Source organism: Pygoscelis adeliae, unplaced genomic scaffold (genome assembly GCF_000699105.1).
Source record: "Pygoscelis adeliae isolate BGI_AS28 unplaced genomic scaffold, ASM69910v1 Scaffold181, whole genome shotgun sequence".
NCBI lineage: Eukaryota > Metazoa > Chordata > Aves > Sphenisciformes > Spheniscidae > Pygoscelis > Pygoscelis adeliae.
In genome coordinates this window covers 719,382-732,298 of record NW_008824360.1, presented here as the reverse complement: position 1 = coordinate 732,298, position 12,917 = coordinate 719,382, and the positions used below count along the sequence as shown (strand labels likewise).

The 12,917-nt window shown below is 48.6% G+C and overlaps 3 protein-coding genes across 3 annotated transcripts in view; 1 reads left to right on the top strand and 2 right to left on the bottom strand.

The window, feature by feature from the left end:
* Position 1: 1 nt before the first annotated feature.
* TTC4 (tetratricopeptide repeat domain 4) lies at positions 2–7,582 on the top strand (the record flags this gene model as incomplete). The annotated part of the gene is made up of 9 exons (XM_009319842.1): positions 2–56; positions 176–337; positions 1,029–1,106; positions 1,905–2,029; positions 2,325–2,411; positions 3,258–3,472; positions 4,677–4,758; positions 5,863–5,945; positions 6,888–7,582. Coding segments are annotated over 9 exons (987 nt in total), but the record flags the coding sequence as incomplete, so codon positions are not given.
* Positions 7,583–8,128: 546 nt separating this feature from the next.
* Positions 8,129–9,031, bottom strand: TMEM205 (transmembrane protein 205). Its single transcript, XM_009319841.1, has 3 exons — positions 8,932–9,031; positions 8,670–8,833; positions 8,129–8,428 (listed from the first exon to the last, which is right to left on the bottom strand). The coding sequence occupies exons 1-3, from the start codon at positions 9,029–9,031 to the stop codon at positions 8,129–8,131; spliced, it is 564 nt and encodes a 187-aa protein (XP_009318116.1).
* A 3,281-nt stretch (positions 9,032–12,312) lies between these two features.
* Positions 12,313–12,917, bottom strand: part of ACOT11 (acyl-CoA thioesterase 11) — an 11,839-nt gene continuing 11,234 nt past the window's right edge. The window contains exon 15 of the mRNA XM_009319840.1: positions 12,313–12,917. This exon is cut by the window's right edge and continues 95 nt beyond it. Coding sequence (XP_009318115.1) covers positions 12,872–12,917 — 46 coding nt within the window. The 3' untranslated portion in view covers positions 12,313–12,871.

Here is a 12,917-nt window from a genome sequence, read left to right as displayed (position 1 = left end):
GCCCGAGCTGGCCTGTCTGCAGTCCCTCCTCTTCGACGAGGAGCGGGGCCCCGCAGGTGGGCAGGCGGGGCTGGGGAGGGGGGAGGTCTGCCGGTCCGCCCCTCCGGCCCCGGCCGGGGGAGAGGGCTTGGGGCGCCCCCGCTCAGGCCCTGTCCCCCCCTTCCTTCCGCTGTAGAGCTGGCCAGGATGTACAAAAACGAAGGGAACGAGTACTTCAGGGAGAGGGACTACGGGAGAGCTGTCATCGCCTACACCGAGGGGCTGAAAAAGAAATGCGAGGACCCGGAGCTGGACGCCGTGCTGCACACAAACCGAGGGGCCGCGCAGTTTTACCTGGGTAATGAGGTGTGCGCCATCCTGCCTCCGACAGGGCTGGGAAGGGGGCTCTGCGGTCCAGAGTTCCTTTTCCTCCCCATTTTGGGTTTCCTTTTTGTTCACTTTTTTTTGTGATACAGCATACTAAATAGCTTATTCATGAGAAAAAGACACCTTGAACCCTGAAGACCTGGCTCACTTCGGAGCGCGGCTGCGTGCAGGGTTTGTGCTTTGTTCGTTGCAGCTATTACCAGCTGCTCAAGCCTTGGCTCCAGGAGAGGGCAAAGCCAGTGGGTTTTGATGCTGAACAGATTCGCGGGGCGATTGGAACTACAGGCGGATGCCCTGGCCTTCAAAATCTGTTGAAGCAACACATTCTATCACTCCTTCCTGGCCATGTGCTCCTCAAGCTACCACCCATCCTACCAACAGCATCCGTGCAGCAGGGAAGGTGTTCTTGGCCTTTTAATGCTGTTGTGTGTTGCAGTTGGGAAATGGTTTGCTCACAGTCACATTACTTACCTCTCACCCGTCTGATGGATTCCTGTCCTTTCACTTCTTGCTCTTAGTTTGTTCTTTCTTCATCCACTCGCCTCGCAGTGATTGTAGAAACAGTGAATTACATTCTCTGCATAAGCTATTTTGTCACCTTGGGATCTTTTTGGATTTTAAATATAAATGAAAGGTTCTGAGCAGTGTTGCTTGCTTTATAGGTAACTACCGTTCTGCTCTCAATGATGCCATCCAAGCAAAAAAGTTAAAGCCCACCCACCTCAAAGCAATCATAAGAGGTAAGAGTTAAAGCATGTGTTACTGCAGGGAGCGCAAGGAACATCGTTTCAAAACAGCTTTGAATATGTTAGTTTTACTGGTTACGCTGTTACTGTTAACAAGCCCTGGAATGGACTGTTATTAGATGTTGCTTTTGTTCACCTTGTGTTTCTGTGTGTTAAATAACTGTTTATAAACCTTAAATTACTGTGAATGTGCATCATGCTTTGTTTCCAGACAGCATTCATTTCAGAAAAGGAAAGCAGTTACTGTACCAGATCTCTTCTCTTGTTTTGCTCTTACTCTTTCTCCCAGAAACAGAGCTCTACATTTTGGTTTGGATTTTCAATCAAAACACTGTGGTTTTGCTCCTCAGCTTCCACATCTGTCAAAGAGGCATGGGACCTGTTTCTACAGAACATAGCATGACTTTTGCTGCTTTCCACAGTACTCGTTTTTTGGGGTGGTTTTTTCAGCATTTCTCACTCCATGGAAATCACCACTTTATTTTTCCTTATGAGACAAATACCGAAATGTTAATTATAATGATAAAATTTTGCTTGTAACAACCACTTCTAGCATCATTCTGCTGATTTCTGTGAGCAAATGATACAAGAACTGCTGAAATATTTTAGATTTTCTTCTCAGCTGACCTGCTGGAAGTCTACGAGTGAATGTGACCCTGCAAGACAATAGTGTGTGCTGCTGTATATGCCTCTTGAAAGCACTAGGACTAATGCTGTCTTTATAACCACCACTTTGTGTAGTAGTTGTATACTGACTTCAATACTAGAAACTTAAAATCTTAATCCTTCCAGGAGCTCTCTGTCACATGGAGCTAAAGAATTTCTCTGAAGCAATAGCATGGTGTGAGGAGGGCTTGCGAATAGATTCAAAAGAGAAAAAGCTTGTGGAAATGAGAGCTAAAGCTGACAAATTAAAGGTAAATATTAAGGCAGTCTAGCATCTACAACGCTTGTTGCCTGCTTTGTGTCAAGAAGCACTTTGGGATCTTTGGTTGAAGAGTGCTCCATACAAGTTTCTATGTAGTATAATATCCCCAAACAGAATGGAGTGGTGGTTCCGCGTCGTGTGTGTTGTTGAGATGTGTAGGGGAGAGAGCTGGAGGAGACCCTTCTGGAGATCTGAACTGATTTCTCCACTCATTGGCAGGGTAGAGCAGTGATGGGCACTGACTTGCTGTGTGTGATCATGGTGCAACCTTTTCTTACATGTAGCGAGCTGAGGAGCGGGATGCAAGGAAAGCAAAAGTGATGGAGAAGAAAGAGCAGCGTCAAAAGGAAATTTTGCTTGCAGCAATAAAGGTGGGTCGGTGAGGGGGCTTGGTTTTGTGTGGTTTGTTTTGTTGTTTGTTGGGGTTTTTTTAAGAGCTCTCTTGTTTGTCTCTAAGAGGTTCTCATACACAGGCTTTTGAGGGCTAGAGCCGAAAAACTGAGTTAAAACCATGATTCTCCTTATCTGCGTGGCTCTAGCCCCAGCTCCCAGGTTTCCATATTTCAGGTAACAACTAATGCAAAATACAAACCCGGTGTTAGGAGATGGACTGAGCACCCAAGAGAGTGCTCTGGCTGCTGGGCTGTAGCGTCGCACTGGCCCAATGAACGTTGCTTCCTTTGCTGCCAATGGGCATTACTTCAGTGGAAGGATAGAAGACAACCATCCAGTGGGGTGGAGGAGAGAATCAATCCTGGATCCTCTCCTTCCTCAGCAAATGTTTGGGCTACGTTAAAATATTTTGGGCTATTACATAAATCCGATCTCCTCTTCTGCAGTTGTCTTTCCAAAGACAAGAGCGAGCTTTGGGACCTAGGATCAGGTCCCAGAGAACAGGATTTCAGATGCGTCCCTTTCCCCATGTTTTCTCAGGCTCTTCTCTTGGTATGCGGGCTCCTCTGGGTTCCTACCTCTCCTCATCCGTTTTATGAGGAGTCTGGGTGTCTGGCTGAGGTTCTGAATTCTACTGGGAAGACGAGTCCTCCGAGTCTGATGCTGTAGGAAGGCTTTTGATGGCATGTTTAAGAGCTGACTCATTAATAATAAGAATGACACAATTTGTCCTTTTACCGACCGCTAATTTTTTGCTCTTATTCTCCCCACCATACCTGTTTGGTTTTTGGTTGGTTTATTTTTTTTTCCTTCCTCCCCTCCAGGAAAGAAATATCAAGCTGGTTTTTGAGCCTTCAAATGAAGAAGAGGAAATATCAGATGGCCTGGCTGAGATATCCTTAGATGGGTTCCACTCTGACAATGCCACGGGGGCAAAGGTGCACTTAGACGCTGATGGCAACCTGAAGTGGCCTGTCCTCTTTCTGTACCCTGAGCACGAGCAAACAGACTTCATTGCAGCTTTTCATGAGAACTCCAGGTAAACGCACTGTCAGCAGCATTCTTGCGTAAAGGAGATGTCTGAGTAGATGACAACAGGCAGCAAGTGAAACACTGCCATGCTAATGAAGTAGTTCCAGATTTCTAATCTCATAGCTGACCCTGCTTTTGAGCAGGAGGTTGCACTAGGTGACCTCCTGAGGTCCTTTCCAACCTGAATTATTCTATGATTTACGAATGCCGCTTTAAAATAGGAGGGCCAAGATCTTGACATTACATACACTTACAGCGCAGAGAAACATGTCGTATTTAGCCAGTGTGATTAAAGGGGCTTGCAGTGCAAGCTTAGACCAGTGGCCAGTAATACCAGTGACCCGTCCGCATGCATGGATTTTTAGAGGTTCATTAAGGTGCTATTTTGAAGCCCTGCAAATGTGGGGTCTCGGAAAGAGGGTTAAACTTAAAAATTATAAAAAGCTTCCAAAAGGGACCTCTCGTAACCACCAGTGGCCCCATAGTTTTCCTTAGGGCTTACAGCAGGCCTGACTGAAGTGCTGCAGACCTCTCAGACTATAAGCAAGTGACTGGCAAGGTGGGAATTCCACTTCCCTTGATGTTAACTTCAGTTTCTGATCTTGCAATGTTAAACAAACTTGGAATTTGTAACTTTTTTGTTTGTGGGGAGATATGTATTCCTCAGATCTACTAATAAGTTTAGGACTTAAAATTACAGTGCAAGCAGATTAGTAAAGTTGTGCTTCTCATAAGGTAGTGTTCACTATGGCTTTTCATGACCAAAGGAAGTGAAAATGGGTTCTTAGAACAAATTGGCCACCAGCACTCCTGAAGTACCAAAATAAACAAGCCTCTGACACACAAGCATATTCTGAGCACTCTGATCTGATGAAGCGTGGTGCCGGTGGGACCATTTAGAAGGAAAATCAATTTTAGACAAAATGCAGGGTGTTTATTTTGACATCTTTTTCAGTGTGAAAATGAAAAGTTAAAAATAATTTGCTGTTGCACTGCTCAAGTTTGAAACCAGTAGCATGAGTTACAACAGGGCCTTGGTCTCACTGGGAAAGCAATTAGTTTGAAGGGAAGAAACTATTAGTGATCGAAACTTACCTTCAAGTCTATTGTCTAATTTGCTAATGTATTTTTACCATCATTCAAGTGCAACTGTGCAAATTATTGACGCTGAACTCTTCATCTAAGCTAACCAAGTGTATTTTGGCTTTTAGGTTTATTGATCATTTAATGGTGATGTTTGCTGAGTTACCTCCTTGGGATTTAGAAAGAAAATACCTTCCCGGCAATCTCGAGGTGAGAAGTTTGACTTTCCTTCTATTTCAGGGCTGTTGTGCTGTGGGGTTTTTTTTCTGGAGTGAGACTGAGCAGCTTTGAGTGTATGAAGGGAATGGCATCGTTACCTGTTTACCGTACACAGATGTGAAATAAGGATTTGGAGATCTACGTTTGTTTATTAACTCAAACATTTTCCAGATGTGCTGACATGGACACAGAATTCATTAATGAAAATGCAAGTTCTTTTGTCTTCCATTTGCGTTGTATTTGGTAGAAGGGAATCTAAGCAACATCTATAAATACCATCTTTGTAACGATAATTAAGATTTAGACCATCCAGCTGGTAGGCTGCCAGTTTTTTACCTGCATTGTTGTGAAGTTGCTCAATACAAATAAGAAAATTAAAAAAAAAAAAAAAGGTTATTTTCAGATCTAACTGGTGGTGCTTAAACCCTTAATCCCATCAAGACAATATATGTCTATTAAGACTTTAGCACATGTGGGATGCGAATTGGTTGTGGCTACGGCAGGTTTAGAGAATTTTTCAGAAATTGTACATAGAAGGATACAGATGTTTGTTTTTCATTTTCCACTTCAGTGTCACATGTGCCAGGCAGCAGCACAGCCCTTAGTGCAGTGAGCAGACAGGTCCAAAAGGACAGTGGCTGTGTACTTTACCAGGCTAAAAACTGGGATTATAGCTCTGTGTGTATGTACAGTCTAAGGCACAGTTGCTGGATTCGAATCTCTTAAATCTACTCTGTTTGGTTCAAATATCTTTAAACCTACTCAGTTCAGCTCATACCATTGCTGCATTTCACCTGTTAAAAAGCAGCCCGTAGATTTGGATTGCTTCTCTGGAAAGCACAGGAACAGCCAGTGTGCTTTACCTTCCTGGTGCCACTGCCATAAGAAGCTAAGCTGGTTTATACAGGGAAGACTTGGAATTTACACAAAACAGTTTCTGCATTGCTGAAGTTAGCATCTGACACAGTCGGTTCAAGGTACAGAAGTTTAATAAACCTCTAGTCGACATATGGTGTGCTGTTACTGGACCTCAACAGCTTAGTCGTTTGCCTTCATGTATCTTAAGTATTTAATAACCCTCCCAAATTATTTCAGCTCTATTTTGAAGATGAAGAAAGAGCAGAAATGTACGAGCTGAACCCAGAACACACGTTGCTGCAAGTGCTGCAGCACCAAAGGTGAGGCTGTACCTGTTCATGTCCAGAGAGAGCACGAAGGCAAAAAGTATGAGTTTTGGGCTTTAAGTGCAGCTTGTTCTCTGATTTAATCATTCTAATTCTTGGCATCTCTAAGTGGGGAAGGTGTAAAGCAGTAGGACTGCATGGATTTTGTCCCTGGCTTTAGCGACTTTTTTTTTTCCAAAAAAAAAATTTAATGACTCTTTCCAGGACCAGATGGAGTTGGGAAAGGGAGTTGGGCTACACACAAGCAGCAGTACAAAAGGGCTGTTTCAGATTCCATCTACACAGTGCTACTTTAACAAAAAAAAAAAAAGAAAAAGCAGCAGCATATAAAGAGAGCATGTTGAAGGTTAACAATGCTCTCACTGTTAATAATGCTGCGTGAGCAGCCCCCAACACAGCATGCAGCACAGTTTCACTCTGAAACTGACTTTAAAGTGTTAGGCAGTTATTTAGAGAGAAGAATTTGCTGTTTGTGAAGCCAAAAAGTTATTGTAAAGCCTGTGCTATTAACTTGCACCATCTTGTAGCTAGCTGGAGAAAGCCTGCTGCACAGCGCTAGCGGCTTGGTCTGTCACAGTGGGAGCAGAGCTCTAGGTCCACTGCTGCGGGCTGTGTCTGAACTGTCACTCCATAAAACTCAGCAGCGTGCACAAGGCCTCGGATTTCGGGCTGTAAGGGCAGTTGTAAAAGAAACCTTCCAGAGGGAGAATAATGGCTGTCTTAATTAGAAGTAGCTGTTGGGAGAAGAGTTGATTCATAAAACACTCCTCCTCAGATGTGTGTAGCCCTGGCTACGAAAGGCTCTGCTAATCAGCAAAAAAGCTTGTCATTGGCCTTGGGGAGGTCAGTCTTCATTGAGCTGGGCGGAAGTCACTCACTTTGCATGACACTTGGCCAGCTGCAAGGAAGCCAAAGGACTCCTTTTAATCTTTGCAGGTATTTTGTAAAGGCTGGGACTCCAACAGTTTTGGCATTTGTAAAGCGTTCTCCTTTCTCTAAGAAGTACTTCTCTGGCAAGAAGGTGCATCGACTATAACGAGCAAGAATGAAACAAGAGGAACCCTGTGCAAGAGGCTGCTGTTTGTTATCCCAGCTACAGACTGCAGACTTCTGCTTGAACAAAAATACCTTGCACACTTCAGGGGAGAAATAATCTTGGCACACAGGGAAACTTCCAGGAAAGCAGCACAGGAGAATGAAGGGCTTACAAGAGGGGATTATTTGTTTAAAAAGAAATCCAGCTGGCTTGCAGAAGGTCGCCTCTATGATAGGCTGCATGTGGTTTTGAAATAAACCTGAAGCAGTGCCAAACGCTGGCTGCAGTTGAAGCAACAGCAGCTGGGAATGTACTTACTTACCTGTGGAAAATCACTGATTTCCTTGGAGGTGGGCTGTAGTTGCTGGGGTTTAACAGCAGTGGGCTGGGGAGATACCTGCCTGTTGCAGCGGGACGGATGCAGTCAGATTCCTGCCTGGGATTAAGCAGCTGCTGTTTTTTCACCGCTTGGCTCTGCTGCTGGCCAGGGTAAAGCGGAGCTTTTTATTAGGAGCAGTGTGTTTTACTGACCCTTCCGCTACCTTGCTGATTGTCCTATGTAACCTAGAAATAAACATGTCTATTTCAAGTAGACTGACTTCTGCCTAATAAATGAAACAATAATTTTTCTCACCTGGTGAAATACTACAAGAGAATTACAAACAGTAATTCTAAACCCAAGCATATCCACCTTATCCATTACACTAACCGGTAAAGCCAACATACAGGGTCTTCTGTGCTTCTGTATTAGCTTTCAGCATTTAATTAAAAGCAATTCTAAATCTCTCATTTCTTTCTCTTCTGCAATCTCTCAGTGATTGCAGAAATACACTGCAGTTTTAGACACATCTAGTGCATGGGGCATTAAAAAGCTGTTCAGCCATAAACACTTCTGCTTAGATCATGGAGGATTTTTCTCACTCCAGAGCTGGATTCAGACAGCTCCGAAGAAAGCATTTCCATTTCGCTATTCCTAAATTTCTGCACCACGCACAAATACAGTTAAAAGTACCTCCATCTGAGGATGCTGAAATTTAATCTCCAAAGCTTAGGTTTACTTTACAACAAGGCAGCAGGATGGCTCCTTTTTCCCAGAGTGTTGGTTCTGGCCAGCCAGCCCTCGCCTTGCGTTGTCCTGCTCTCACAGGGCAGAGAGACGGGCAGCCAAGTAGTACAAGCTCAAGCCGTTGCACGCGATGCAGCAGAGGTTGCAGAGGGAGGACAGAGCCCGGTAGAGGGTGAGCTGCCGGGACAGCTGCCCGTAGCTGGGGTTGGAGGCACGCAGCTGCCTGCAGGACTTGCTGGCAAACAGCCCGACCTCCTGGCCAAGGCCGTGGCTGCGCTCGATGAGGTGCATGTCTGCCACGATGTCGGAGGTGACCTGCCCGAACCACTGTGTGTTCAGCACAGAAGCAGCGACGCAAACAAAGAAGACGAAGATCTGCAGGGGAGTAACACCCACCGTGAACATCTCGCACATGTGGTGGATTAAATTTCTCCCCCAGCCCCTCTTACGCACAAGGCTTGCTGCAATCTGGATGCTAACTGGTTTCTTTTAACCAGAACCATGTGTGGACCTCGTCATCGTTTGCAAACCAGCCTCAGTGGAGCAGAGAGAACGGGACCCCGCAGAGGAAGGGATTTGAGCTACGGCCAGCTCGCGTTTTAAAGCGGGAGGCTACCTGGGTCGTTTGTTCATCGCTGAGCAGCTCGCTGGGGTGGTACATGGCAAATAGAGTCAGGTTGAGGAAGGCACAAGCAGAGCCGATGTGGAAGTAGTAGGGGAAGAGCTCGTGCTGGATGAAGCCATAGGTGTGGCGAGGGAGGCGGCTGCCCATCACGAACCCTGCAAGGAGGGAGAGCGGGTAGGTCCTGGGGCAAAGCCCCCTCCCCTGGGCCTCCCCCGGGGCAGAGAGCCACGGCGGTGTCCGGACCGCAACCTACCAGCCACAAAGGTCACCCAGATCTGCATTCCCCAGGAGGTGGAGAGGAAAACCAAGTGCAGCAGTTTGACGGTGTTGGAGGGCTCCATGTCAGTTGGCATGGTTTCCTGGCCAGGGCTGGGTCCCTCCATGTCGGCCAAGCCGCCCCTAATTCAGCACTGAGCTGCTGTTACTGTCGTCACCTTGCTGGATCCAGCAAACGCAGTTTAGCTTCACAAGCCCGCTTATTCAGGAAGAGCTTTGGAGCTGGCACAGCCCCTTCCTAGCCCAGCCACCACGCACCCGACAGGGCTGCAAACCCAATTCTCAGACCCCTTATATCTTAGGGGCAGGGCACTGCGTCAGCATCTGGTAACCGGCCATTTTGGGTGGACTTTCGGCAAAGTCCAGCCAAAGCCCCATCTGACCCCTGGCAGCAGGAACAAGCAGAAAATCAATAAGAGGGGAAAAGGAAAAGCCGTGACAAATACGCCCGCCCGCGGTGTGGCCATCAAAGAGGCTTCTTGGCCAGGCAAAAGTCCTCCTGTCTAAAACCAGCAACAGCTTCTGCACACTTTAACCAAAAAACCTGGGGGCCCGAAGAAGCAGGGCCGGCTCCCGGGCTCACCCCGCTGCCCCAGACCCCACGCTGGCACAAGCATGAGAGCACGGGCAGTGGCGGGGGGAAGGAGGCTTTGAAGGGGCTGCCTACTCTGCTACAAGGAGCGCTTTGGAAATTAATTAAAACAAAGCTTCTGGGAACAGCCCATCAGTTCTGCCGCCTGCTTTATTCCTCCTCCTCCCCTCGGCCGGCCACCTCAGGGCATGAATTACAGAAAGGATAGCCTTGAGAGAGACCCTGCCATCTAATTACATCCCGCTCCCCCTGCAAAATAGATAACTATACGCTGTGTTTTTATATATCAATTCCTGTGTACTTATTTAGGCATCTACACAATCAGGCCCTTGAACCCTTCTCATGGTGGCATCACGTACTGGAGAAGGTGCTCGGATCCCACCTGGAGTGCTGGCCTGTAAATCCCCAGCTGTCTTCATGGCCTTTTCTTTGCCGAAAGCTTCTTGGCATTTCTGGGATGCTTCCCCACTCCATCCTCCGGCAGCCCTGTCCACTGCACGATGGCAGGAGCCCGGGGAAGGCAGCCGTGGTCCTTTGATGGGGCTTTGTTCCCTGCATCATGCTGTGCAGGAAAGCAGCGATGGGTGCTGTGGGTGGCTGGCACGCAGCCCTCCTGCTCCTGGGGTCCCAGATCTGCCTTTCCAAATCGCTTGCCTCCTTGCAAGAATTAGCAGTCAAGAGCAGCAAGGCAGCTGGGTGCTTTCGTGCAAAGAAGCCGCAGCCAGGAGGGTTGTTCAGAGCAGGGGGTAACGCCCTACAGGGATTTCTTTTTTTTTAAGGGAAAAAGAAAAATAGTGATTGATTTATAAATTGGCCCCAGAGCGGTGCATTTGGTGGGGAGGGCAAATAGGGGACTCTGGGGAAGGCTGGTAAGGGCAGGCTGCTCCCAACAGGCTCCAATGCACCCACCAGTGGGTCCCTCCTCCCCGGGAGCTGGCTGCGGGACGAAGCAGTTGCAGATGGGTGCTCCAGGGATGCTCCAAGCCACCCAGTGCTGCTGTCCACACTCCCCTGGGCCTGAGGGCCAGCAGACGCTGCAGGACTGCAATTTTTCCCCACCTGCACATAAACCACAAGATGCTTCACACTGTTGCAGCTCTCTGTTGTGCCCCCAAAGTCACTCCCGCTCCATCACCCTGCACCCCCAGGGACCCAGCAGGAAAAAGCACAATACTTAAAGAGAAGGGGAGGTCAGTTAAAGTTTAATGTTCAGGCGAATACATCATTCCCTGCACTTAATCAAGCAGCAGCAATTTCTAACGATAAATAGAAAGGATGGCTCACATCCCGGTGATAAAAAGGCAGGATTGCTCCAAGTTTCGGGAGATAAGAGGCCTCTATAAAAACTGAATGTTTTTTACCACGTTCAGCTGGAGACAGCTTTATCTTGTGGCAATAGCACAGCAGGGGGAGGTTGGGGCAGCACCGTGCCAGGCCTTGCACGGAGATGTTTATATCTGAGATATGGCAGAGATTAGGGGCTTATGGCCACAGCCGGCTCCAGGGGGTGGGAGCCGCTGGCCAGCACCTGCAGGAGAGGGGCAGGCAGCTCCTTCTGCTTGTAAACTGGGTGGGGAGTTTGGGTGGCAAAATGCCTTTCTAGGGACTGGGTGTTGCAGGGAGGGAGAAAACACCCTGGGTGCCTGGAAAAGACCCTGTGCTCATTTCTGGTACCCCACAGCCTCATCTTACCCAGAGCACGGCATTACTGTTGCTTGCTCAGGGTTAAGCTCTGCAAAACCCTTGCTAGGGGTTAAGTGCACAGGGACTTTTCTAGCAAAGGTGAGGGCACGGCTGCCACCTTGGGGCCACATTAAACCTGCCGTGCCCACAGCTTTCCGTGCCTAAGGGGCTTATTCCCTTCCCAGCAGGCAGCAAGCCTTTCAAAAACCTCAATGCCATCAGCAAATCTCTGGCTATGTGACCCAGGAAAGCCCGGGAGGGGGCTCTCGGCAGGCCTGTGGCTGAGGGCAGACGTCCCCTGGGGTGTGACGGATGAGTAGCACTTCCACTGTCACCCGTGCAGCATTTTGGTGGCTTTCCCAGAGCATCTCAGGGAGAAGCAGGTTGGCAGCAAGGTCTTTTCAATGGTCCTAACCCCATCCTCTGCTGCTGCAGACATCTGCGAAACAGCTCTGTGCTGCCATCAAAGCAGCTTGGGGGGATGGGGGGGAAACACCCCTGGAGGCACCGAGGTCATTAGTCCTTGGGGCAATTAGGGATAGCATCAAAGCCTTTGAGGCTCTGGGCTTCGGCATCTGCCTGCACCCACGCTCCATGTACTCAGCAGCCTTGCTCAGACTTAGGGAAACAAGGTTTGGGTTTGTCTTTTTTTTGCTTTTTCAGTGCCCCTGAAGCAGTTTGGGGTTTACCACTCAAGGTGTTGGTGCACCCAACGGACGGGGACAAGGGGCAGCCCCCCGGGTCTGCACCAGCCCTGGCTGCCCCTGCCATGGTGGCAATGCCTCCAGGCAGTCCCCAAAAGCCACTCGAGTGGAGCACTTACTGACACCCTGCTTCCTGCAATGCACAGTCCTGCCTCAAAGGACCCCCCACGTCCTCCTGAGCCCCAGGCAGCAGCTCTTGGGGCGGGTGACCCTGAGCAGCCCTGTCCCCCTCCTCGCCCAGCGAAATGGCACCTGCCTGGGGTGTGCTGCAGGTGCAGGACCCCCACCCCACGCTCGCTGGCCAGGCAGCTACACAGCTAACCCCGGAGCAGACACTCACCCAGAGCACATATAGATATTTTTTTCCTTTTAATGCACTTTTATTGCTACTCCTTCCACAGCCCCATGGGGCTGGGATTTCAGCCTGGTGGGAGCAGGGGCTGTTTTCCAGCCCTGTTCCGGAAGGGGAGCAGCACCCAGCAGTCCCAGCGGGATTGGGATGCTCTGCCGGCCACCCCTGCACCAGGGAGGGGTACGGCACCCTCCCCACATCACTGCCCCCTCTCTCCCTTTGCTGCCTCAAAGGGAACCAGCTTCCCCCATAAAGAAATAGTAAAAAAAAAAAAAAAAAATCTGTGTTAGGAAGACTTTAGATCATATAAAGATTCAAGTAGCGTTAAGTGAACTAGAAAACCAAGTCCTGTACATCAGCTTATAAAATTTCTAAATAAAAAAAAAGGAAGAAGAAGAAAAGACATGACATGTCAGTGCAAGGGGTGAGGCGGTACTGTCATGCCCCTCCACCCCAGCTCCTGGGACCTTACTCAGGCCAAAGCTGCCGGGGAGGCAGGATCTGGCCACCACCATCCCATGTCCCCATCCACCACCAAGGTGCCCCCTCATCTGTCTGTCTGTCTGTCAGCAGGGGTGCCATGGCTCTAGAGGTCCTGCAGCCGCACGATCAGGTCCTCCTTGTTCTTCAGC